The sequence below is a fragment of the Saccopteryx bilineata genome, chromosome 2 (genome assembly GCF_036850765.1).
Source record: "Saccopteryx bilineata isolate mSacBil1 chromosome 2, mSacBil1_pri_phased_curated, whole genome shotgun sequence".
Classification (NCBI taxonomy): domain Eukaryota; kingdom Metazoa; phylum Chordata; class Mammalia; order Chiroptera; family Emballonuridae; genus Saccopteryx; species Saccopteryx bilineata.
In genome coordinates this window covers 25,661,559-25,685,964 of record NC_089491.1, presented here as the reverse complement: position 1 = coordinate 25,685,964, position 24,406 = coordinate 25,661,559, and the positions used below count along the sequence as shown (strand labels likewise).

The following is a 24,406-nucleotide window of genomic DNA, read 5'->3' as shown; positions in this document are numbered from 1 at the left end:
CTTTCTCTGCAGACCGGTACCAAATGGCCCACGGACCAGTACCAGTCTGCGGCCCGGGTGTTGGGACCACTGGACTAGAGTGAGTAGCTAGGGCTGAATTTTCATTCTCTTTTTCTACAGACAGTGTGTAGACATTCCTTATCCATAAATAATCTCACTTTCTTTATTGAATTAATAGGCTCTGTGATCCAGATGTTAATAAAAAGGAAAAAATCATAGAAATGAAAGTGAATACTTTAGAGGAGGCTTTTATTCACACAAGAAATGAACTGTTAGCTATGAAGGTTAGGATGACTCTTAGGTGCCATGCAGGGTTTAAATGGGTATGTGTTACTCCTTTAGAATACAATCAGTCTATCATAACATGGAATAATATACAGAATCATTTATTAGGTGTATGGAATAATAGTAATATTAGTTTAGATTTGAAAAGTTTACATCAGCAAATACAAAATTTAGGACACTCAGGCTCTTTAGTCTCTGCCTCAGAGGTAGCTGATCAATTTTTTGAAAATAATAAAGTATGCCCTGGCTGGTTGGCTCAGTGGTAGAGCGTCAGCCTGGCGTGCAGGAGTCCTGGGTTTGATTCCCAGCCAGGGCACACAGGAGAAGTGCCCATCTGCTTCTCCACCTCTCCCCCTCTCCTTCCTCTCTGTCTCTCTCTTCCCCTCCCGCAGCCAAGGCTCCAATGGAGCAAAGATGGCCCGGGCGCTGGGGATGGCTCTGTGGCCTCTGCCTCAGGCACTGGGATGGCTCTGGTTGCAACAGGGCGATGCCCCAGATGGGCAGAGCATCGCCCCCTGGTGGGCGTGCTGGGTGGATCCCGGTCAGGCACATGCGGGAGTCTGTCTGACTGCCTCCCATTTACAACTTAAGAAAAATACAAAAAAAAAAAGAAAAAGAAAATAATAAAGTATGTTTTCTATGCATGGCATGACCTCTGTGGCTACAGGTATAGGCATAATAACAGCTGTGGTAATCATCGCTCTTCTTGTCCTTCCAGTCATTGTCCAACTCTTAAACAACAGTCTCCGAAAAACAGCAGTGCAAATTCAAAAGCTTCATTTAAAAAACAAGAAAGGGTCCTGACCAGGTGGTGGCACAGTGGATAGAGCATCGGACTCGGACGCGGAGGACCCAGGTTTGAGACCCCGAGGTCGCTAGCTTGAGCACGGGCTCATCTGGTTTGAGCAAAAGCTCACCAGCTTGGACCCAAGGTCGCTGGCTCGAGCAAGGGGTTGCTTGGTCTGCTGAAGGTCCACAGTCAAGGCACATATGAGAAAGCAATCAATGAACAACTAAGGTGTCGCAATGCGCAATGAAAAACTAATGATTGATGCTTCTCATCTCTCTGTTCTGTTTGTCCCTGTCTATCCCTCTCTCTGACTCTCTCTGTCTTTGTAAAAAAAAAAAAAAATCTATAAAAAAAAAGGGGAGAGATATTGGGAGCCAGTCAACAGCTGCTCTGGTTAACACAGTCACAGCAAAGAAGAAGAGGTGCAGTGATACTTCCCCCTTTAACTTCTTGGGTTTATTTGATTTTTCTTCCCCCCCCCCTTTTTCTGGGTGTGTGTGCTATCATTTATGGCACAGGGATAATAGCACTGTGCTTTCCCAGCAGATTTGCAGTAATTTCTCTGGAAATGAGACAGGAGGTGTGAATTCCACAGAAAAGCCTATAAACCCCCTTTACCTGGGCCCATAGACACAGGAGGCTAGCTACAATATCCCCTAAAAGGGGCTAGGGCTGTAAGAAGTCTCCCTCCTAAAATCATATTAGAAAAAAATAGATTGTGACTTATGAATAGGTAGAAAACAGAGGCTAAACACAAAAGCATCTTTCAGCCTTTACCCAATCCATTGCTTAACCCTCCCCCCCAGTCTTTTCATATTATAGAAGAATAGAAAAGCTTTCCGTTCCTCTTGCATACCTGACCTTCAGGTAGTGAAACGTTCTGAGAAAAATAGTTAGAACTTAACTAGTAGATGAATATAGTAGACAAGCATAATTTTACTAGACAATAGGCCACTAAGTAAAACAGAATCAATAGGGACTTTTTAGAAGCTTGCGCCAATATTGTTGTTGCTGCTCTCAAGTTATTGTGTAACTGTATTTAGAATGGCTTACCACTTGATTTATAGCTTAAAAAAATGTACTCACCTCTTCCTGGAATATGTATCCATATTAAAGCAAAAACAATTATTAATCAATATATTCTGCATACTATGTGATTACAACTTAGTATATAAAAATAAAGCTATACTAGCCATTGGCAGAGATGCCTGGCAGATGAGCTAAAGAATTCGACTCTCTCACTCATTTCATGCTGACGCTGTCCATTCCTGTGGGACCCCTGGATTCCCCCCGGGGTGGGACCCCATCACATCCCTGTTATTCATTTTAAAGTAGGTTAAAAATGTCACGTTTTCCTTCTTTGAAAACTTGAATTTTCTGCATGTTGTCCTCAATTGAGTTTTTCAGTCCCTGTGTTCTGCAGATGAAGAGCACAGGCTCCCAGAACGGCAGGCCCATCTGTACTCATTCACACCTGGGTCGCGGCTTTCAAAGGCTCAAGAGCATTATTCTCCACATCAGCCCTAATACCAAGGGATATGAGAAACCTTGGCCCAGAGCCCCCTGAGTTGAGACTATGACTGATGACTAAGAGTTGAGGGATTCTTAACTCTCTTTTTTTTTTTGAAGCCGGAAACGGGGAGAGACAGTCAGACAGACTCTCGCATGCGCCCGACCCGGATCCACCCCCCATGCCCACCAGGGGGCGACGCTCTGCCCACCAGGGGGCGATGCTCTGCCCATCCGGGGCGTCGCTCTGCCGCGACCAGAGCCACTCTAGCCCCTCGGGCAGAGGCCGAGGAGCCATCCCCAGCGCCCGGGCCATCTTTTGCTCCAATAGAGCCTCAGCTGCGGGAGGGGAAGAGAGAGACAGAGGGGAAGGAGAGGGGGAGGGGTGGAGAAGCAGATGGGCGCTTCACCTGTGTGCCCTGGCCGGGAATCCAATCCGGGACTTCAGCGTGAGGCTGAACGTGAGGAGCTGCGGGAACAAAGTGTGACGGTAGAGGGCGCCCTAGGCGCAGTTTCATTCGGAGGTCACTTTGTGTCATCAGGGTACCAGCTCTCTGAGTTTCACACTCTCGGTGGGTCAGCTTCCAGCTGGCTTCCTGGTAACAAATACTGTGGCAAACAGTTCTGGGCCACACACTCCAATCTCAGATCAACCATCCAAGCAAAAGACCTGCATTTCACTGGGGTCTGATACACTGAAGTTACACGTTCACCCCCAGCCAATCAGTGTGGCCAAGCAGATGGACGGCTTTGATTGGCTCAGCTCAGGTCAATGTCCCGCCCTTGACAGTTAGCCCTGGACCACAACTGATGGCCATGCAGAAAATGGGAGTTGTGGGGAAGGGAAAAGGGCTAGTGGGGGCATGTCCTGAAGGTTCCACCTGGGGAATATTAGCTGGGCCTGAGTGTGTCTCCGGGATTGGGGGAGGGACAAAGGGAGGCGGGCAAGGTCCATGACCTGCTCATCAGACACTCCTCTATCCTTCCCTGTGCTAGCCCCGCCTTCATAGAGGATTCTTCTATTTTCTGCCTGAGAAATACCCTAAATAGAAACGTGGAAGCTGGTCATGTACTCACCCCTCTACCTGTGGGGAGAGAGAGGGGAGAGGGAGGGGACCGTGCTCTCAGAGACCATTGGTTATTATCCCCTCCCTTATCAGGTTTGTCTCGCTCATTTCATTCCTGTTCCTCCTCTACTTGGCATTTCAAGTCCTGACCCTCAACCCGTTCTTCAGGACTGGACTGGTCCTCCCCCACAGGGGAACAGTGCACGCCGGGGCTGCGGCCTTCCTGCCCGCACCTCCTCTCCTGCCAGACGCAGGGGGAAATCTCTGGCCTCCTGCAGTCTTCCTAGCAGGAGACTCCTCCTGCAGTCCTCATTGCAGTGAGATCATACACTTATGTTCCTCTGCTGTCGCTTTGTTTTAGGACAGAAGGAGATAAACAGTTATCTTAAACTGAAGTCACTGACCCACATTTCCCCCTCCCCAAATTAAATCTCCTGTTGTGCCCGCGGCGGGCTTCCATAAATTCAAATCAAGGATTAGGTGATCAGTGCTTATACAGGCTCTGCCACACAGGGATGCTTTTGGAGGAGTTGATCAGGAGATGAGGACACTGAGGCTGTGACCCTGGAGACCAGAGAAGTCGCTGAGGATGTGGGAGGTGAGGAAGAGGAGATGGGGAAGGGGAGTTCCTCCCCCATGGTTTTTGGAGAGCCTCAAGCCCAGCGCGCGGGAGACGGTTCACATGCAGCACTGAAGGCCTGTGTGATTTGGGGCCACATCACTCTCCCTCCCTTCTGCCTCTGTCTGCCTCTCCGAACCTCACCAGGTTTTTAGGATTAGTACTGCTCAAAGGTTGTTGGGTTGCAAGCAATAGAAATGAATGGTGCCTAATTGAGTAAAAGATGCTGAAGCAGCAAGTATGTATGAAGACATCCGGGTGACAGAGCCTTCGGCAACCTGAAGAATGTAGGCTGCACTGGAAATGTATACACTGTGCTGGCACCATCGGCCTCCGGGCCTCCAGCCTGTGACCCCTCCCTACAGGAAAGAGCCCACGTTCTGCACAGCACCAAGGTCCTGCCAGCCCAAGGGAACTTGGATTCCAGGCTAGAAGCCCAAACTGGGGGCAGTGGAGAAAGACTAGATAGCAACGTGCTGGGCAATTGAGACTGTGTCTGGTTCTTTCCCCAGTCTGCAGCCCCCAGGTCAGGGCCGAGGACAGAGGCACCCTCCCAGACTGCCCGACAGGTCTCAGGGAAGAGGCAGCTCAGAAACATTTGGTAGCCCATTAGATTACACAGCTCACCAGTGTCCAATCCCATGGGTACAGGCCTCTGGGCATAGGCTCCATGAGGAGCTCAGGGTGTAAAAGCAGCAGGAATCACCATCTTCTAGGTAGTCATTCACCAGCTGAAATCTCACAAACTTCTCCCTCAAAGGCACTAAGTGGCCACCATGCCTGCCTAGCACTTCTCCATTTACAGCTTTCCAACCTACCACTTCCACCTTCCCACCCCAAGCACACCAAGCCCAGACCTGACCTCCTCGCCGATGTGGCTGTCTACTGACGCTCCCACTAGCTGTATGTGAGTGGCCACGAGGGCCTGGAGATCTCCAGCTCTGGGCCTCGCCCATAGTAAATGCTGGGTAAGAGCTTAATGGTTGGTAGCCATTAAGAACCATTGCTATAGGTTCAATGTCCCCTGCTCTCCTCCCCCACTAATTCATATGTTGAAAACCTAATGCCCAAAATATTAGGTGGGGCCTTGGGGGATGATTAGGTCATGAGGCCAAAGCCCTCAAGAGTGGGATCAGTGCTTTTTTAAGAGGCCCCAGAGACATCCCTCATCCTTTCCATCATGTGAGAACACACCAAGATGTCAGAAGTGTGCAAACCAGAAGAGGGCCTTCACCAAAACCCGGCCCTGCTGGCTCCCTGATCTTGAACTTCTAGTCTCCAGAACTGTAAGAAATACATTTCTATGGTTTGCAAGCCACCTGGTTTGTGTACTTTGTTAAGCAGCCCGAACTAAAGCAACCATGTTTGCCCTTCTGGAAATAATCATGACCTGGATCAAGAGACCTGAATTCATCCACTGACATGGCCCCCTCCCTCCTGGTCCTGTTTCCCCACCTCTGCAGGAGGGAAAGAACCCCATGATTTCCAAAAGACACTCTGATTTCTCCGACATCCTCTGAACCCTGTGGCTCTACTTTGTGACTGCAAAAAAAAAAAAAAAAAAAAAAAAAAAGCTGCAACTTTTGCTGAAGTTGAAAGGCAGATAGATGGGTAGGAATGGCCGCTTACACTCAGGAGATGCACACTTGTGGGCCACACCCTGTACACTTTGAAGGGGGCAGGCAGTGAAGGCAGGCTAGTGAGGGAGCTGGGACAATCAAGCAATGCCTGGTGACCATTAGGCAGAAACAGGAGATGGAAGCCAGACACCTGGTTGTGAGTGTCCCCTCACCATTTACCTGCATGACCCAAGCTAGTCCCTTAATCTGAGGCTTCGTGTCCCCCTTAGCCCATGGGCGAGCAAGCAACGTGTGTACTGACTTGGGTTTTGAACCCTGAGGAGCTGATGGAACAGGAAGCCACATTCTGGGCTCTTCAATGATGTCACCTCATGAGGAGAGGAGCCAGTGAAGACAGCCCCACCCACGAACCTCCCATTCCTGCTGCTCCTGACTCAGTAGAGCAAAAGGTGCTGATACCCGTAAACCCAGCTCCCCACAATCTTCTGCTAGCAGACAAAGCAGGAAATCCAGGCTAGACAAGAGCCATTGTGTTATAATTTTATATGAAATTCTGTAAATGTCGAGTGGCCTGAGGTCGCCTAACCACATGACCTGGCCGGTTGGGGCCCCCGCTCAGCACTTGGTGTAGATGGCCGCCCCGCCCCACTCCTGAAACTCTTCCTTGCTGACCCAGAACTGCTGGAAGGCCTGCAGGGACGCCAGGATGGAGCCCCCGGTCCACACGGACGTCTTCCTCTCGGCTGCAGCAGCCACCGCGGGGCTGTCCCCTGGGCAGAGGGCGCTCAGCTCCCTCTGGAAGCGCTCGGGGAAGCCATCCAGCATGGTGCAGCCGCCACACAGCAGCACGTTGCCGCTCATCTCCTCCCTGAAGCCGGCCTCCCGGCACTGGCCCAGGCAGGCGGCCGTGAGCGCCTGCAGGCCGGGCTGGCCGCTGCCCACCAGGCCGGGCTGGAAGAGCATCTCGGCGCAGCGGAAGCGCTCGTGGCCGATGGTGATGAGCTCGCCGTCCGGAAGCTCATACTCCACCCGCAGCTCCTCCAGGCGCAGGCCGAGCTCCTCCTCGGGCAGGAAAGCCGAGTAGCAGCACATCTTCTTGATGTGCTCCACGATGTGCAGGTGGGCGTCCGTGAACCGGTGGCCGGCCTCGTTGAGCAGCTGCAGCAGGTAGTTGGTGAGGGCGCCCCCGGCGTACTCGGCGCGGCCCGTGAGGCCGGGCAGCACGTTGCCCTCCGAGATGGGGACCACGTGCGAGACGCCGTGCCCGCTCTCCACCACCAGCCCGGTGGTCTTGCCGTAGGAGTAAAGGGACAGCAGCGACTGGGACGCCACGTGCAAGGCGGGGACGCCAAAGGTCTCGAACATGAGCTCCGCGTACTTCTCCCGGTTGCCTCTGGGGCTGAGCGGGGGGTCGGAGACCAGTATGGCGTACTCCTCGGGGACAATCTTCATGGCCGTGTGGAAGACGTACTCACAGATGCTCTGGACACAGTCCCAGTCCACCACAACGCCATGTTTTAGAGGGTTGACCAGCTTCAGGGGGGCCTCCATGTTGAGCAGCTCGTGGCCCACGTAGGTCTCCTTGCGGGCATCGCCCACTTCCGCCGCCTCGGGGTGGCGCCTGCCCACCGTGGAGGAGATGAAGTGGGTGGGCCTCGGCTGCCCTGCGTGGCCGCACTTACAGTACTGCGAGCCCAGGTCGATGATGAGCGCTTTGACCTTGCGCACGTTCTTGGGCATTGTCTTCAGCTGAGTGGCCGAACCTGGGTCCCCAGTGCTAGCATCAGGAGCAGACAGCGTTCCTGCCTCCCCAGCATCTCCCTGTGTGGTGCCCATGGGCATGGGGCTCTGGCTGTTCCTCTTCGCCATCTGCCTTCCTTGTCCACCTTTCTCACATCCGCATCCTGGAGCTCCATGGAGATAAATGAGGGCCATGGCAACCACTCGGGATTGTGACATCACTCGGGCTGGTCCATTCCAGCAGCTAGGGGAGGGCTTGGCCTTGGCAGAACTATGATCTGTCACCCTCAACTTCCTCCCCCAGACTTGCCTTTGCTCAGGACAGAACAGGTGGCCAAGTTTTAGGAACCCAAGAACCCTGGGATCTCAAAGGTTTCTGCTCCTGCAGAAACCGGACACCCTTATAGTAAGCTAGGCACTGTAGAAGGCCCCTCACATGTTAACTTCACAGAATCCTGTGAGGAAGGCAGAGCTCAGGGCATTGAGGTTCAGAATTCCAATGACTTGCCCACGAGCGGAAAGCACTTGGAATATTTGTAAGTTAACCCTAGTTCATCCAACTCCAGTGCACTCGGTCTCCCTAAAGAGCGTGAGGGCCCCAACAGTACTTGCATTACTTCCTTTGACATTTACTGGGGTTTGTGGTGGGTCCAGCCCAGTACCGCCTGTCTGTTGTAGATAGAAACCTAGCCCCAGCCAGTAGCCAGTCTAAGTGGGAAGAAGATGGCATGGATGCAGAGGAGCCCTCAGGTGAACGTCTATTGGGAGAACAGAGGTGTTCAAAGGAGCAAACGCTCATTGAAGGGAGAAGTTTCCCTGGAGATGTGATGCTTAAGTCAAGTTTGAAAGATATGTGGGTATTTGTCAGGTAGTTAAGAGGAGGGATATGTGTCCCAGGAGGCAGCTCAGCCTGTGGGGACTGCCTGTGGTTAAGATGTTTAGTAAAATAGATGGAGCCAGAGGTCATGGAGCCAACCAGGGATGGCCTCGAATGCTAGGAGTTTAAGAGGTTGTTGAAATTGAGGCCAGCTGAACACCAATAAAGACTCTAAGCAGAGGAGCGGTCAGATTTGGCTCCTAGGAACATTTTAGAAAGATCAGTGTTTAGCTGTACTATAAAGGGGCAAAACTCTAAACTCTGAGACCTGAAAGAAGAATTGAAGCAATTCTTGTAAGACGCATAGGTGGCCTCAACTAGGGTGGTGATAATGTATACGGGAGCAAGGGACAGGTGCTAGAAAAGTTTAGAAAGTAGAATCTAATCTCACTAGTTGGTCCCCTAACTACCCTCAATTCAATCCAAGCTGTTAGGCTAGCCTCAGGCACTGCACTTACATTAGATGGCTGGATTAGATGTGGAGTGAGGGACAAAGGTGGACCACTTACCTCCACCCAAAGAAAGAAAGATGGCCTGTCATCCGCAATGGACAGATTCACTGGGTTCTCATAGGGCCCTCTATCCCAAACTGCCCCCTACCCCGTGCAACCAACCAACCAACCAACAAACATATTAGGGCTTTGATGATAAAGAAATAAAAGAAAAAGGAGAAAAGAAACAACTGGGGCTGAGGAAGTTTTCAGAGAGAATTAAAAACAAAACAAGCTAAGGAATTAGGAGACATGGATGGAAAAGAAAAGGGGAGTTTTAAGACATAATTAGACTTTGGCCTGTTGTTTGGCTCAGTGGTAGAGCATTGGCCCAGCATGTGGATGTCCTGGGTTCGATTTGCAGTCAGGGCACACAGAAGTGACCATCTGTATCTCCATTCCTCCCCCTTCCACTTCTCTCTCTCTCCTGTAGCCATGGCTCAATTGGTTAGAGCGAGTTGGCCCCAGGTGCTGAGGATGGCTCTGTGGCCTCTTCGCCTCAGATGCTAAAAAACAGCTCAACAAAGCAACAGCCCCAGATGTGCAAGAGCATTGCCCCATGGGGGCTTGCCAGGTCAAGGCACATGCTAGAGTCTGCCTCTCTGCCTCCCCTTCTCTCAATAATAATAATTTTTAAAAGATGTAATTAAGCCTGACCAGGTGGTGGCTCAGGGGATAGCGTGTTGGACTGGGATGCGGAGGACCCAGGTTTGAGACCCCAAGGTTGCCAGCTTGAGCACGGGCTCATTTGGTTTGAGCAAAGCTCACCAGCTTGGACCCAAGGTCGCTTGCTCGAGCAAGGGATTACTCGGTCTGCTGAAGGCCCACGGTCAGGGCACATGTGAGAAAGCAATCGGCCCTGGCCGGTTGGCTCAGTGGTAGAGCGTCGGCCTGGCGTGCCGAAGTCCCGGGTTCGATTCCCAGCCAGGGCACACAGGAGAGGCACCCATCTGTTTCTCCACCCCTCCCCCTCTCCTTCCTCTCTGTCTCTCTCTTCCTCTCCCGCAGCCAAGGCTCCATTGGAGCAAAGATGGCCCGGGTGCTAGGGATGGCTCCTTGGCCTCTGCCCCAGGCACTAGAGTGGCTCTGGTCGCAACAGAGCGACGCCCCAGAGGGGCTGAGCATCGCCCCGGTGGGCAGAGCGTCGCCCCCTGGTGGGCGTGCCGGGTGGATCCCGGTCGGGCGCATGCGGGAGTCTGTCTGACTGTCTCTCCCCGTTTCCAGCTTCAGAAAAAATACAAAAAAAAAAAAAAAAAAAGAAAGCAATCAATGAACAACTAAGGCAGTGGTTCTCAACCTTTCTAATGCTGTGACCCTGCAATACAGTTCCTCATTTTGCGGTGACCCCAAACCAAAAAATAATTTTGGTGGCTACTTCATAACTGTAATTTTGCTACAGTTATGATTTGGAATGTAAATACCTGATATGCATTATGTATTTTCTGATGGCTTTAGGCGACCCCGCTGGGGTCGCGACCCACAGGTTAAGAACCGCTGAACTAAGGTGTCACAACAAAAAACTGATGATTGATGCTTCTCATCTGTCTCCATTCCTGTCTGTCTGTCCCTATCTATCCCTCTCTCTGACTCTCTCTTATCTCTGTAAAAAAAAAAAAAAAAAAGCCTCACCAGGCGGTGGCGCAGTGGATAGAGCATCAGACTGGGATGTGGAAGACCCAAGTTCAAGACCCCGAGGTCACCAGCTTGAGCACGGGCTCATCTGGTTTGAGCAAAAAAAAAGCCCACCAGTGTGAACCCAAGGTCGCTGGCTCCAGCAAGGGGTTACTCAGTCTGCTGAAGGCCCGCAGTCAAGGCACATATGAGAAAGTAATCAATGACCTAAGGTGTTGCAACGCGCAATGAAAAACTAATAATTGATGCTTCTCATCTCTCTCTGTCCCTGTCTATCCCTCTCTCTGACTCACTCTGTCTCTGTAAAAAAAAAAAAAAAAAAAAAAAAAAAAAAAAAAGATGTAATTAATACTGCCAAACATGTAAAAATGTTAAGAACTCAGGGGAACTCTTGTTTGCTGAACTGTTTCTTGGAACACAGGACTATGAAACTAGATTATACAGATTATAGTCATGACCATCACCAGGCTCCATAGGTGGTATCACAGATCACAGAACCTGAGGATTGGACACTTGGTCTGGTAGGAACAGCTGTGAGTCATAAATTCTTCCTCTCACTGGATTTACACTTGTACCTCTCTGAAGAAGCTCTTGGGTCTATTTTTGAGGTTGTGTAGAAGCTAATTCTTCCACACGACAACCCTTATGCTATTTAAAGACAATATTCACCGACCCCCCCTGCACCTACTTCTCCTTCTATTCCATATGGAAAGACACTACAGAATAAAGATGAGTAAGGAACCAGACTTTGAAGACCTGGGTTCCACTCATTGCAGTGACTCACTTATGAAGAGCATACAGCTGCACAAACTGAGGTTGGATTCTAGGTGCCTTGAGTGGCAAGTGTCAGCACCAGTAAAGCCCCGCTTCAGAGATGGCAGGGGAGGAGATACCTGAGCAGCCTCATTGGCCTATGCCGGGTCCCATCAAGGTGTGTCCACAGCACACCTCTGGGAGAAAGTCCTAGTAAGGAGAGTTTGGTCACTGTTGGCTGGATGAATTATGCACCTAAGAGCCTCAACATTTTTATCAGTGGGACTCTGTAGGGTCTAATTTCATTGCTGACCCAATGACCCAGATGAAGGAAGGATAAATAAGTGTCTAAAAATAATTCATCTGCAGATTGTCCTAAGAACAAATGAGATTTAAGTTTTCAGCACAATCACCACAGCAACAACTATTCCTATTAAAATCTAAACCAGATGGTGTCAACTCCCTGCTCAATTCTCTAGTGCTTTCTGACCTCATGCAGGGACAGAGTCAAAGTCCTCACAATGGCCCATAAGGGCCCAAAGTGAGCTGCTCACCTTTCCTGCCCCCGAGTCCTCCATTTCCCGTCCTTTTCCTCGCTCTCTCCACTCCAGCCACACTCGTCTTCTTGGGATCCTCTGACTTGGGGGCTGATGAGCTTTTTCCATACTCACTATTTATTTTCAGTTTTGTGGGCCACACAGTCCTTGTTGCCACAAACGCAGCCATAGACTGGCTGTATTCCAATAAAATTTTATTTACAAAACACAGGCTGCAGGCCGTATTTGCTGACACCGGGCCTAACTCATCAGACATGTCTGCTTCCAGTCTTCTGCATCTGTTGCTCAGATATGCATGTGGCACCCTCTCCCACCTCCTTCAGATTCTCACTCAGTGTCACTGTGCCCAGGCACATTAATATGGCCAACCTCCCTGCCTCACTTCCACCGCCCCTTTTTTTGCCCTTAACATACATATATATACATATATATACGGTCTACTGGAAAGTTCTGTCCGTTTTTGGAATAAAACAAAATACAAATTTTTCTCACCGTCAATAAACTTTATTAAATAATATAATTACCATTATTATTATTATTTTCTTTGCATTTCTCTGAAGCTGGAAACGGGGAGGCAGTCAGATTCCTGCATGCGCCCAACCAGGATCCACCCGGCACACCCACCAGGGGGCGATGCTCTGTCCACCCGGGGCATCACTCTGCTGCAACCAGAGCCATTCTAGCGCCTGGGGAAGAGGCCATGGAGCCATCCCCAGCGCCCAGGCCATCCTTGCTCCAATGGAGTCTTGGCTGCAGGAGGGGAAGAGAGAGACAGAGAGGAAGGAGAGGGGGAGGGGTGGAGAAGCAGATGGGCACTTCTCCTGTGTGCCCTGGCCGGAAATCGAACCCAGGACTTCTGCACGCCAGGCTGATGCTCTACCACTGAGCCAACCAGCCAGGGCCTAATTGCCATTATTATTAATGATTTCTTGCCAGCATGAGGGCAATTTGTATATCCCATTTTTGAAAAATGTTTTATCTTTTGATGCGAAAAATTGAACAAGTACTTGTTTGATATCTTCTTCATTTTTGAATTTTTTGCCCTTCAAAAAATTTTGTAAGGACAAAAACAAATGATAGTCGGAGGGTGCTAAGTCCGGGGAATATGGTGGATGCAACAGACATGCTTCTGTAGCATTTCTTCCTTGTTGAAATTTGTAAAAATTACAGTGATGTAAATGAACTTTATCAGTAGCCATGGGTACACTATCGCTTCACACATAAGACTAACGAGAATCAACTTTTAGTTAATTTGCTACGTCAGTATATATACATTGTGATAAAAACAGAGAGGCACACATGTGCCAAATAAACATGTGCTTATGTGTTGAAACTTGTGATAGAAACGGACAGAACTTTCCGGTAGGCCATATATATATATATCTTATCTGTGTGTCCCCAACTTCCACTCCTTAGAATGTAAACTCTAGAAGGGCAGAGAACTTTCACTTTTTACTTCTGCCCTGTATTCCTAGCTGCCTTGCACATAGCAAGCACTCAATAAATATACATCAAGCTTATGACAAAATTAGAAAAAGGTGTATCACCTCAGAAACAGTCCCCAAATCAACCCTACCATGGGACAATGTGTCCCAGTATCTAGAAAGCCCCAGGTCATTGAATTATGTCATAATTGGTGATGTCATCATTGGGGAAATTCTCAAGCTGACTTTGGTTTCAATCTTCCAGGCCTTGAAGCCAGTGGGATCAAGGAACTTTCTGAGAGCCAGTGGGATCAAGGAACTTTCTGAGAGTAAGATGGCTCTTTACGGCACGGGGGCTCCTCAGGCAGCCATCATAGGGGGTGGGCCCAGCAAGAGAAAGGATGAACAGGTCTCTGCGAACGCCCAGGTCCTCCCGACTGCCTCCTTAAAGGAGGGCCCGGCCAAGCGTGCAGTGTGGGTCCGCCAGAACTGCTCGGAGCCAGAACCTACTAAGTCAGCAGAGGTCAAGGAGAGCCTCAAGGTAAAGGTGACCAAAGCAGTGGTTGTGGACCTTGGCACTGGCTACTGTAAATGTGGCTTTGCCGGGCTGCCGAGGCCTACCCACATGATCTCATCAACAGTGGGCAAGCCCTACATGGAGACCGCCAAGACTGGGGACAATCGCAAGGAGACATACGTGGGGCAGGAGCTCATCAATCCAGGGGTTCGTCTCAAGCTAACGAACCCTCTGCAGCACGGCATCATCGTGGACTGGGATTCCATGCAGGATATCTGGGAATACCTCTTCCATAAAGAGATGAAGATTGCCCCAGACGAGCATGCGGTCTTGGTTTCGGACCCGCCCCTGAGCCCGCACACCAACAGAGAGAAGTATGCTGAAATGCTGTTTGAGACCTTCGGCACTCCTGCAATGCACATCGCCTACCAGTCCCGCCTGTCCATGTACTCCTACGGAAGGACCTCTGGCCTGGTCGTGGAGGTTGGCCACGGTGTGTCCTACGTGGTCCCCATCTATGAAGGCTATCCCCTGCCCAGCATCACGGGACGGCTGGACTATGCAGGCTCTGATCTGACAGCCTACTTGATGAGCCTGATGAACAAGGCGGGAAAACACTTCACCGAGGACCAGATGGGCATTGTGGAGGACATCAAGAAGAAATGCTGCTTCGTGGCCTTGGACCCCGCTGAACAGAAGAAAGTCCCAGAGACTGAGTATCGGATGCACTACACTCTGCCGGACGGCCAGGTCATCTCCCTGTGCCAGGAAAGGTTCCTCTGCTCAGAGATGTTCTTTAAACCTTCTCTGATCAAGTCCATGCAGCTGGGCCTCCACACCCAGACAGTGACCTGCCTTAACAAGTGTGACATCGCCCTCAAACGGGACCTCGTGGGGAAGATCCTGCTCTGCGGGGGGAGCACGATGCTCAGCGGCTTCCCCATCCGTCTGCAGAAGGAGCTGAGCCACCTGTGTCCCAACGACACCCCCCAGGTAAACGTGCTATCTGAAAGAGACACTGCAGTGTGGACGGGTGGCTCCATCCTGGCATCGCTGCAGGGCTTCCAACCGCTGTGGGTCTATCGTGCGGAGTACGAGGAACGCGGGCCTTTCTTCCTCTACCGGAGGTGCTTCTGAGCTCCCAGGAAGTGTGGTCGCTCTGGTTGCCATGCCTCAGCTTTGCTGGGTGAGCACCCATCCCACACAATGGAGCAGAGCCAGCACGCTCGCTCCAGCAGTATTAAACAGTCTGTTCCCTCCACAGTGTGTCTCTCTACTTCCTGACTTAACGAGAACCACTGCATGAATGCGGCTCTGCTTTAAAATGCACGTTTGCTAACACAAAAGTGGAGGGGGGGTGGATGATGGAAGAAAGAGACATGCATCACATGTTAACTGCTTAAACATTGTTGGGAGGAGCTAGCTCTGAAATTATGCTGTCCCTTATTTTGTGAATTTCCCACTTTAGGAACTAGTGTTTTGTTAAAATCTGCTCGCAAGGGGGAGTATGCGGATAGATTACATGCTACTGTGAATGTAAGAAGATCCTGTTTGATGAACACCAATAGGCAGGATGCTGTCAGGGTTCCATCTCCCACAAAGCACCCAACACCAGTGCCTGGCCTCCAGGAGGTGATCATAAGAGTTATTAGCATTATCTTATAGTCTTCTATTTCTTACATAGGAGCCCAAAAATCTTACCATGGTCCTCCTGTGTATCCTGCACCAACCCTGTTCCAGCCCCCGCCACACAAAGGCACAAGTTCAAGCACTCACAGGAGAGCTATGGCATCCCTCCCACCCCAGGGAGAACTACAGAGCCACCCTCAGAGCCTCCAGGTTTGCCCAGACAGCCCTGATTACCTGGATCCAGACCTGGGGAGACAGCACAGCTGGAGTAGGGAAGCTGAGACAGCCAGAGACAGGTACCTGGACTTCCTACAGTTCAGCAAGGATGACTTGGCCTGACCTTGGTGTCTTAGATAGGCTAAGAGTTGGGCACACTGACATGAGAAAGAGGTATCGATTGATTATCTCAGTTTCTGCTCAAACCAGTCAAATGTCAATGCTCCATGAACTTTCACAATGGGCAGGCGGAAGTTTGGTTAGTTCTTAACCTTTGGACCTCTTTGGCATGATGATAAAGCCTATGTACTCTCCTCTGAATAATATTTTTAAATGCATAAAATAAAATACATAAGCGAACAGAGGAAAACACTCATACAGAAATATATTCAATACTATCTTCATACCCTTTAAGGGCCTATGCACCAAGTCAAGAACCCCCAAAACAGTGAGGGTCTTGAAGGAGAGGCGGCATGGGAGGTAGCTCTGGAGGGTGGGAAACTCCAGGCTATCCTAGGCCTGAACATTATACTGTATTTTAAAATGAAAAATACCAACATAAGGCTAAACGATAGCACAGTCTTTTTCAAAGCACTTTTACGAATCCCCTCACTTGATCCTTATACAATCACCCTTGTAGAAAAAAGAACCCTCATAAAAAGGTGAATACTTTTAGTAAGTATTTGGAAGTCATCTTAGCCCCAGTGGTTCTCAAATGGGGGCAATTGTGACCCCTAAGGTACACTGGCAATGTCTGGAGATATTTTGGATCATCATAACATGAGTGGGGGGTGTATAACACTGACATCCAGAGAGTAGAGGCCAGGGATGTGATTAAACACCCTACAACGCACAGCCCCCTAACACAAAAAAATGGTATGACCCAAAGGGTGCCAAGGCTGAGAAACCCAATGGGAACACAAGGTTGTAGGAAAGCAAGATTCAACAAGACTCAACCATGTTGACCAATTACACTAAAATGGATAGAACCATGGACTCTTCTTTCCTGCAGGACAGAAGGACATCTTAAAGTTGTTCCAGAACCTTAGTTCTGGTGTTAAGTTCCCAGGACTTCAGAACCATTGAGAGCAATGGTGGAGTGGCCTACCAGGAAACAGGCAGGTGTCCAGGGAGCAGAGAACACAGGAATCTAGAGCACGTCTTCAGTGTCGCCAACACCACAGTACTAGCTTTGGGTGGTCTACAGCGTATTTACAGTGACCTTGCTTCCAAGATGATCGTGCTCACCCTAGTTACTAATAAACATGACAGACAAGGAAGGACAAGCAAACATTCCCAAGGGCTTGTCCAGGTGGTGCTTCTAGTGAAGCACAGAGGTCTATGGGCCAGCACAGCCCGGGGGTTGGGGGCTGGGGCAGCGGTGTGGAGATCATTTTGCTTCCCAAACTTATACAGTGTGTCCGGAAAGTCATGGTGCACTTCTGACCGGTCACAGGAAAGCAACAAAAGACGATAGAAATGTGAAATCTGCACCAAATAAAAGGAAAACCCTCCCAGTTTCTGTAGGATGATGTGGCAGCATGTGCGCATGTGCAGATGATGACGTAACACTGTGTATACAGCGGAGCAGCCCACGGCCATGCCATTCGAGATGTGGATGGTACAGAGGAAAGTTCAGTGTGTTCTGTGGCTCGCTAAATTTGAATCCATGACCAAAGTGCAACGTGAATATCGGCGCGTTTATAACAAAGCACCACCACATAGGAATAACATGACTTGGTGGGATAAGCAGTTGAAGGAAACCGGCAGTTTGGTGGAGAAACCCCGTTCTGGTAGGCCATCAGTCAGTGACGAGTCTGTAGAGGCTATACGGGATAGCTACCTAAGGAGCCCTAAAAAATCTGTGCGTGAGCCCACATCAAACTGCACTGAATAGGTATGAAACTGGGAGAGTTTTCCTTTTATTTGGTGCAGATTTCACATTTCTATCATCTTTTGTTGCTTTCCTGTGACCAGTCAAATGTGCACCATGACTTTACGGACACACTGTAGCTACCTTAAATTACTAAAAATTGTTGGTTTTATTTATTTTTAAAAATACCTTCTTTATGGCCATTAATAATCCCTCAAAAAAGTGCATGTGTGTACACGCACACAAATATATGTATATATATGTACACACACACGTATATATGAAAAATGTTTTAAAATATGTGGCAGTGCTAAGCTATACTCACAAAGACATTATGATAAAAACATTAACTGCTGCCTGACCAGGTGTTGGAACAGTGGATAAAGCATCAGCCTGGGATGCTGAGGACCCAGGTTCAAAGCCCCGAGGTTACCAGCTTGAGCGTGGTGTTGCTGGCTTGAGCGTGGGATCATAGACATGACCCCATGGTCGCTGGTTTGAAGCCCAAGGTCACTGGCTTAAGCCCCAGGTTGTTGGCTTGAGCAAGGGGTCACTGGCTAAGCTGCAGCGCTCCTGTCGGGGCACATATGAGAAAGCACTCAATGAACAACTAAGGAGCTGCAACAAATAATTGATGCTTCTCATCTCTCTCCCTTCCTGCCTCTCTCGCTTAAAAAAAAAGGATCTTGTCTTAGTTTTCTTTGTTTTTAAGAAGTGTAAATTTAAAATGCACTTTGATTTTAGGGGACAGTCCTCTGCGAGTTACTTCCAGATGTCTGGTGTATCTGAGCAAAGCTGATTCAAAGGAGCCAACAAACGAATGCAAGCTTTTAGTTCACTCCAGCATGAACTTGCTCTGGGACAGTGTCCAAAGTGGGGGCAAGAGTTTTATATCTTTTCTAGAACTTGACAGCATCTTTCCCTAAAATGAAGCATTCTGCACTCCCAGGAGTTTCTCTTTTCTCCATAAACTGTAGCTTCCCCATGAATTTTTCTTGGCTCTGCCTTCAGTTTGGAAGGTCTGCACCAGCCTACTGCTTCTAAACAAACAGTCCCATCTCGCTCCAATGAGAGACACAGTAATTGACAGTAATCTGAATGGCAAGAATTCACACAAATTCTTTCCTGTTGCTTCAATACATTATTTTAAGGAAAATGATCATCCATGAAGTCATACTGTTATCAATAGGTACATTTACTTGTATTTCCAATCCATCAGCATGGGTCCCTTCACTGTTATCCATGGCGGAAGCAATAAAACGTATTAAAATGTTGTGTCAATTACCATGTCCCCTTACATGCCAGAGGCATCACAAAGCACTTTCAGCCTTTCAGTGTCAGGCACTTAATTAGAGCAAAATGCACATGGTATGAGTCAAAAAGTCAATTTCTCCAAAGCAGGATATAACTGTATTTTTTTCTATTATTTTGAGAAAATTTTCAGACACTGAGAAAAGGTGAATTATATAGTCAACACACCTAAATTCTACAGTTAACATTTTGCTATATTAAGAAAAGTCTTAAATTATAATTGTGGATATACCTATATTCTGAGAATCAAAAGCAGCATTTCCTGTTAGTTTATATATAGCTCTGGTTCTGGTAGTAAAGTCATGGAAGAAAATTTTAACCTTACCTAAGAATTAGCCACAAAACTATTGTCCAAATGCAATGAGTTTTCTCTAGACTGACCAAAAAGAGAAAACATTTTCATTTCTTTCAAAGAAAATAGCTAAAAGACAGAGGTCAGTTAAGTAGGACACAGAAAAATAAATGAAAGTCTAGACACTGACAAACACATTATGCTAAAAGAAGCAATATTTAGAGAAAAAGGAATAAGTTACAACTATGCATGCCACATAATGAACACTGTTCCACCATAATAAATGTTCATGGTTCTGTTTCAGAAATCCTAATCTGTTCTGCTAACTAGCAGAAAATTCACAGGCAGTGAAAACAGTCCCTATGGACATTGTAGTGATAGGAGGCTCAACTCAATTATAATCAGAAGCTGACCAGGTAAGATACTACAAAATAACAGCTGTTAGCACGGAAAAGCTTTGAATGTCAAAGGATATGTTTAGCTTTTTATTTTGCTCTAGTTCTAGGTGAAAAGTCATTAAGTGATTAAATGTGACCAAATTGGTAGTACTAACAGTCATGTTGTTTACATTGAATGCTCTCCTCCTTGAACATAAAGCAATTTAAAAACATTACTTTTTTCCCCATGTTTGAGGTAGAAGCCATGAAACACTATTCCCAATTAACTGAGGCACAAATTAATTATGTGACTTATATAAATTAGACCTTAAATGGGAATGAAACCTCATCTCCTGATTACCATTAATACAGAAATATGCTCTCAAACAGCACAAACTAAAAGAACAGCAATTCTTACAGAATGATGCTCTAATTAGGTAGAGATGAAAGTTTTGCTAATTAAAACTCAATGCAAAATAAAAACAAACTAGACTAGGACGGCGTGGTGCCTGCAGGTCCCTGCGGTGCCGGGGAGGCGGATCTGTGCCCACTCCTCCCAGTTCTGGACAGCAGGCCCCCAGCAGGGCGGGGGGGGGGGCGCTTCTCTGCCAGAGCCCTCCAAAGGGTTCATCACTCTAACAGGCTCAGTTTCCACTGGGTCCTTTTGTTGAGCTTCGGCGGTATGAAGAGCTCCGCACCTAGGAAAAAGGAGAGATAGTGACTGAACACACTCCTCCTTGCTGGTGGGAGCCGAGGCAGTCACTGTGATCTAGAACTGGGCTGCTGGGCTCTGTACCTACAAGACGACCATCGGAACCAGAGTTAATATTCCTGTTGCGTCACACCCTCTGATCAGGGCAAGCACAGCCCGGACGCCCTGCCCCGGGAGAGGAATTCCATTCCAGGTCAGATATATGGGGGCGCAGCACAAAAACGCCCACCGAGTGACTCAGAGTGAAAGATGTTCTATACTTCAAGTGGGTGGTGTGCTGGTTACCAGGCCATACTATGTTAAGTCCCATCAAAGTATGTCCCCCTAAATCTATACATTTAACTACATGTAAAATGTTCCTCGATTGTGAGAGTGAAAGAAACATGGTGGCATGTGTATCAGTAAGTAAAGTTACTGGACAGAAAATATATATATACTTTATGATAAAAAAATTATGCAACCACACTGATCAATAAAAATGTTCCTCTTTAAAAAAAAATAGAGGAGAGCAAATGTGTAAGGGAAAACTGTCACTTAGATAAAACTGCCAGGCCCTTCCTAAGTTATTTTGTGGAGTCTCTTACCTAAATAAGAATCATATACAGCAGTGTTTTTCAACCAGTGTGCCACGGCACACTAGTGTGCCGTGAGACATGGTCAGGTGAGTATAAATACATTTAGAAACTATATTATTAACTATATGTATAATATGTACTGTGTTAGAGTGTCATTTTGTGTCATTTTGGTAGGTGGTGTGCCCCAGGATTTCGTAAATGTAAAAAATGTAAAAAAGGTTGAAAATCACTGATATACAGGGAGCAGAGACATGAGAAACGTGGATATAAAAATGTTTTACATTAGCAGGATTCATGATAAACTTCCAACAGCTCATCTGCACGTGAGCCATACAAGAATGTTTTTCAAGAATATTCTCATTCGTGAAAACTTACTTAACAATCTGAGAAAAATGCTTAAGAAAGTTTTTAAGCTTGACCAGGTGGAGGCGCAGTGGATAGAGCGTTAGACTGGGATGTGGAGGACCCCGGTTCGAGACCCCGAGGTCGCCAGCTTGAGCGCAGGCTCATCTGGTTTGAGCAAAACTCACCAGCTTGGACTGGTGAGGTCACTGGCTCGAGCAAGGGGTTACTCGGTCTGCTGTAGCCTCCCCCCCATCAAGGCACATATGAGCAATCAATCAATGAACAACTAAGGAACCACAACGAAGAATTAATGTTTCTCATCTCTCTCCCTTCCTGTCTGTCTGTCTCTATCTGTCCCTCTCTCTGACTCTATCTCTGCCATAAATAAATAAATAAAACTTTAGAAAAAGTTTTAAAAATATGGATATTACATACAAATACAGGTATACATATATATACGACTAGAAACCATCAAAGTTTAATTTTCTTTAACATACTTTTCTGCACAATCCAGACTGTCTCTAACAGTATCAATTTTATAATTTTTTTTTTTTTTTTTTTTCATTTTTCTGAAGCTGGAAACAGGGAGAGACAGTCAGACAGACTCCCGCATGCGCCCGACCGGGATTCACCCGGCACGCCCACCAGGGGCGACGCTCTGCCCACCAGGGGACGATGCTCTGCCCATCCTGGGCGTCGCCATGTCGCGACCAGAGCTACTCCAGCACCTGGGGCAGAGGCCACAGAGCCATCCCCAGCGCCCGGGCCATCTTTGCTCCAATGGAGCCTTGGCTGCGGGAGGGGAAGAGAGAGACAGAGAGGAAGGCGCGGCGGAGGGGTGGAGAAGCAAATGGGCGCTTCTCCTGTGTGCCCTGGCCGGGAATCGAACCCGGGTCCTCCACACGCTAGGCCGACGCTCAACCGCTGAGCTAACCGGCCAGGGTCAATTTTATAATTTCACATACAGTTACTGCTCTCCCCCAAACAAAAAACTGTACAGATAAAAAAAAGATACAAACCTCCAGCCACTGGAGGTTTTGCTTATTTAGGAATGCTGATATTGGAAAAAGCTACTTAAATAAATTCACTGTCAACAAGGACCAGGATTTAATGTTAAACAGTTATTAAGCTCTGAGACTTTGTTTTTAGGAAAAGAAACAAGCTATGAAAATATGTAAATGTATAAGTATATAAAAAAATATATATTTTTTTATCTTATTAAAAAATTAGGCATAACCATCACTATAATAGTGTTTGATTCCTAGACTTAACTAAGGAAAAATATCAAGTATTGACTTTTGGCAGGAAAGTAATTATTCCGACAAACTGAATGACGGCAGGACATGACATCTTCCACATTTCCACGTTTGAATTTTACAGCACAAAAAGAGGAACTTTTTCAAAAATACATGGAAGGTTTATCAATTTTTCCAAGGACTTTTTCTTAATCCTTTGATAGTTGGGTCAGTCTCATTTGAAAGTACTTCCTCTGTTATCAATTATAACAAGTCCAACTCAGCTAGGAGTTCTGTTAACACTTTAATCCATTTTATAAAACCCTGTAATTCCACAAGACTGGTAATCAATCTGCATGATATTACACTGCATCATAAACACGAAACAGAGAAAATGCCTCATCTAGCCACGGACCCCACTCATCAAGTCACTGATCCCTCCCACTTGTGGGGATGTTTGAGTGTGCTCAACTATTACTGCTGGCTGGAGAGGGGTAACCGACAAATATGTGAGCGGAACTACTTTTGGGAGTAGTTCACCTGCCTAGTTTGGGATGATGACAACTACTCTTTTCCTACATAATCTTGGACATCGGTAATATATACTTAGATAATGAGAAACCTTGAAATTAATATTAGAATCTTTAAGGTTCAGCTGGAAAATGGAAATGCTCTTGGATAAATAAAGCCATCCACAATACTCCAGGGAAGGGTGTGACTCAACTTGACCTAAAGGTCGCCATCAGGCCAGCAAGAAGGAAAATGGGGCAGCAATGACGACTGGACTAGACAGGACAAACGAAACAATTACTAAACTGCCTCAGGTCCAAGGTGTACTTGGAGCAGCTCAGAAATAAGCACGCTTTGGGATGACACCAGCAGCAGCCTGCTGGGGAGCGGACTCCTCCGGGAAGGCAGCCAGGGATACCGCAGTTACTGTTGGACACATGCGCTCAGCTGGGATGGAAGGCAGTTAGCTGTCTATTTGTGGCAGAACGTAAGCTGTTAAAGTTCAACTTAATGTGAACCCTCAAAGGCTACTTTAATATCAAAATGCTATTGTAGTACAGCATTTAAACGAAAAACAAATTCAGACTGGTACCTGTCACATGCTAGAAAATGCAAGTAACCATAGTAAAAAGTGCCGTTTTAAAACGTATCACACCTGGCCTGTGGCGGCGCCAACCTGGAACGCTGAAGTCACTGGTCCGAAACCGTGGGCTTGCCCGGTCAAGGCACATACAAGAAGCAACCAATGAACAGCTGGAGTGAAGCAACTACTTCTCATCCCTCTACCCAGTAAAATCAATAAACAAAATCTTAAAATAAAAAAAAATATCACCATATCACCAACCTTTCAAAGCTAAGGGATCGGTATGCTTGATTAATGCACCTGAATTGTGAATACTCAGGTACCAAACTGAACTGTCAAAAGTTTCTAGTCAACTTTCAAAAGCCTTTAGTGATTTTTTTTTTTTTTTTTTTTTTTTACTTTTCCGAAGCTGGAAACGGGGAGGCAGTCAGACTCCCGCATGCGCCCGACCGGGATCCACCCGGCACGCCCACCAGGGGGCGATGCTCTGCCCATCCTGGGCATCGTTCTGTCGCGACCAGAGCCACTCTAGCGCCTGGGGCAGAGGCCAAGGAGCCATCCCCAGTGCCCCGGCCATCTTTTTGCTCCAATGGAGCCTCAGCTGCGGGAGGGGAAGAGAGAGACAGAGAGGAAGGGGGGGGGGGTGGAGAAGCAGATGGGCGCTTCTCCTGTGTGCCCTGGCCGGGAATCGAACCCGGGACTCCTGCATGCCAGGCAGACGCTCTACCAGTGAGCCAACCGGCCAGGGCCGCCTTTAGTGCTTTTAACTTTGATAGATATGTAATCTAACTGAGAATCATCCCCCTTCAACAAATAAAACATGTGAGGTACAATTAAATAGGAAATGCATGTGCAATGTTAATGGCCTTTGGTTCTGCTTTCAAATCACACTGTTAATCCTAAAGAT

General features: G+C 47.8%; 3 protein-coding genes across 3 annotated transcripts in view; 1 reads left to right on the top strand and 2 right to left on the bottom strand.

Annotated features, from left to right (window-relative positions):
* Positions 1-6,465: 6,465 nt before the first annotated feature.
* ACTL7B (actin like 7B) lies at positions 6,466-7,719 on the bottom strand. The gene has a single exon (XM_066254679.1). It carries the CDS (start codon positions 7,717-7,719, stop codon positions 6,466-6,468), a length of 1,254 nt encoding a protein of 417 aa, XP_066110776.1.
* A 5,939-nt stretch (positions 7,720-13,658) lies between these two features.
* On the top strand, positions 13,659-14,978 carry ACTL7A (actin like 7A). Its single transcript, XM_066254678.1, has one exon. It carries the CDS (start codon positions 13,659-13,661, stop codon positions 14,976-14,978), a length of 1,320 nt encoding a protein of 439 aa, XP_066110775.1.
* A 3,755-nt stretch (positions 14,979-18,733) lies between these two features.
* ELP1 (elongator acetyltransferase complex subunit 1) overlaps positions 18,734-24,406 on the bottom strand; it is a 75,025-nt gene continuing 69,352 nt past the window's right edge. The window contains exon 37 of the mRNA XM_066256580.1: positions 18,734-20,237. Coding sequence (XP_066112677.1) covers positions 20,170-20,237 — 68 coding nt within the window. The 3' untranslated portion in view covers positions 18,734-20,169. The remainder of the gene's footprint in view (positions 20,238-24,406) is intronic.

What these genes read in the sequence shown, in the direction of transcription:
- ACTL7B (XM_066254679.1), bottom strand. Translation starts at nt 7,719, where the DNA reads ATGGCGAAGAGGAACAGCCAGAGCCCCATGCCCATGGGCACCACACAG.
- ACTL7A (XM_066254678.1), top strand. Translation starts at nt 13,659, where the DNA reads ATGGCTCTTTACGGCACGGGGGCTCCTCAGGCAGCCATCATAGGGGGT.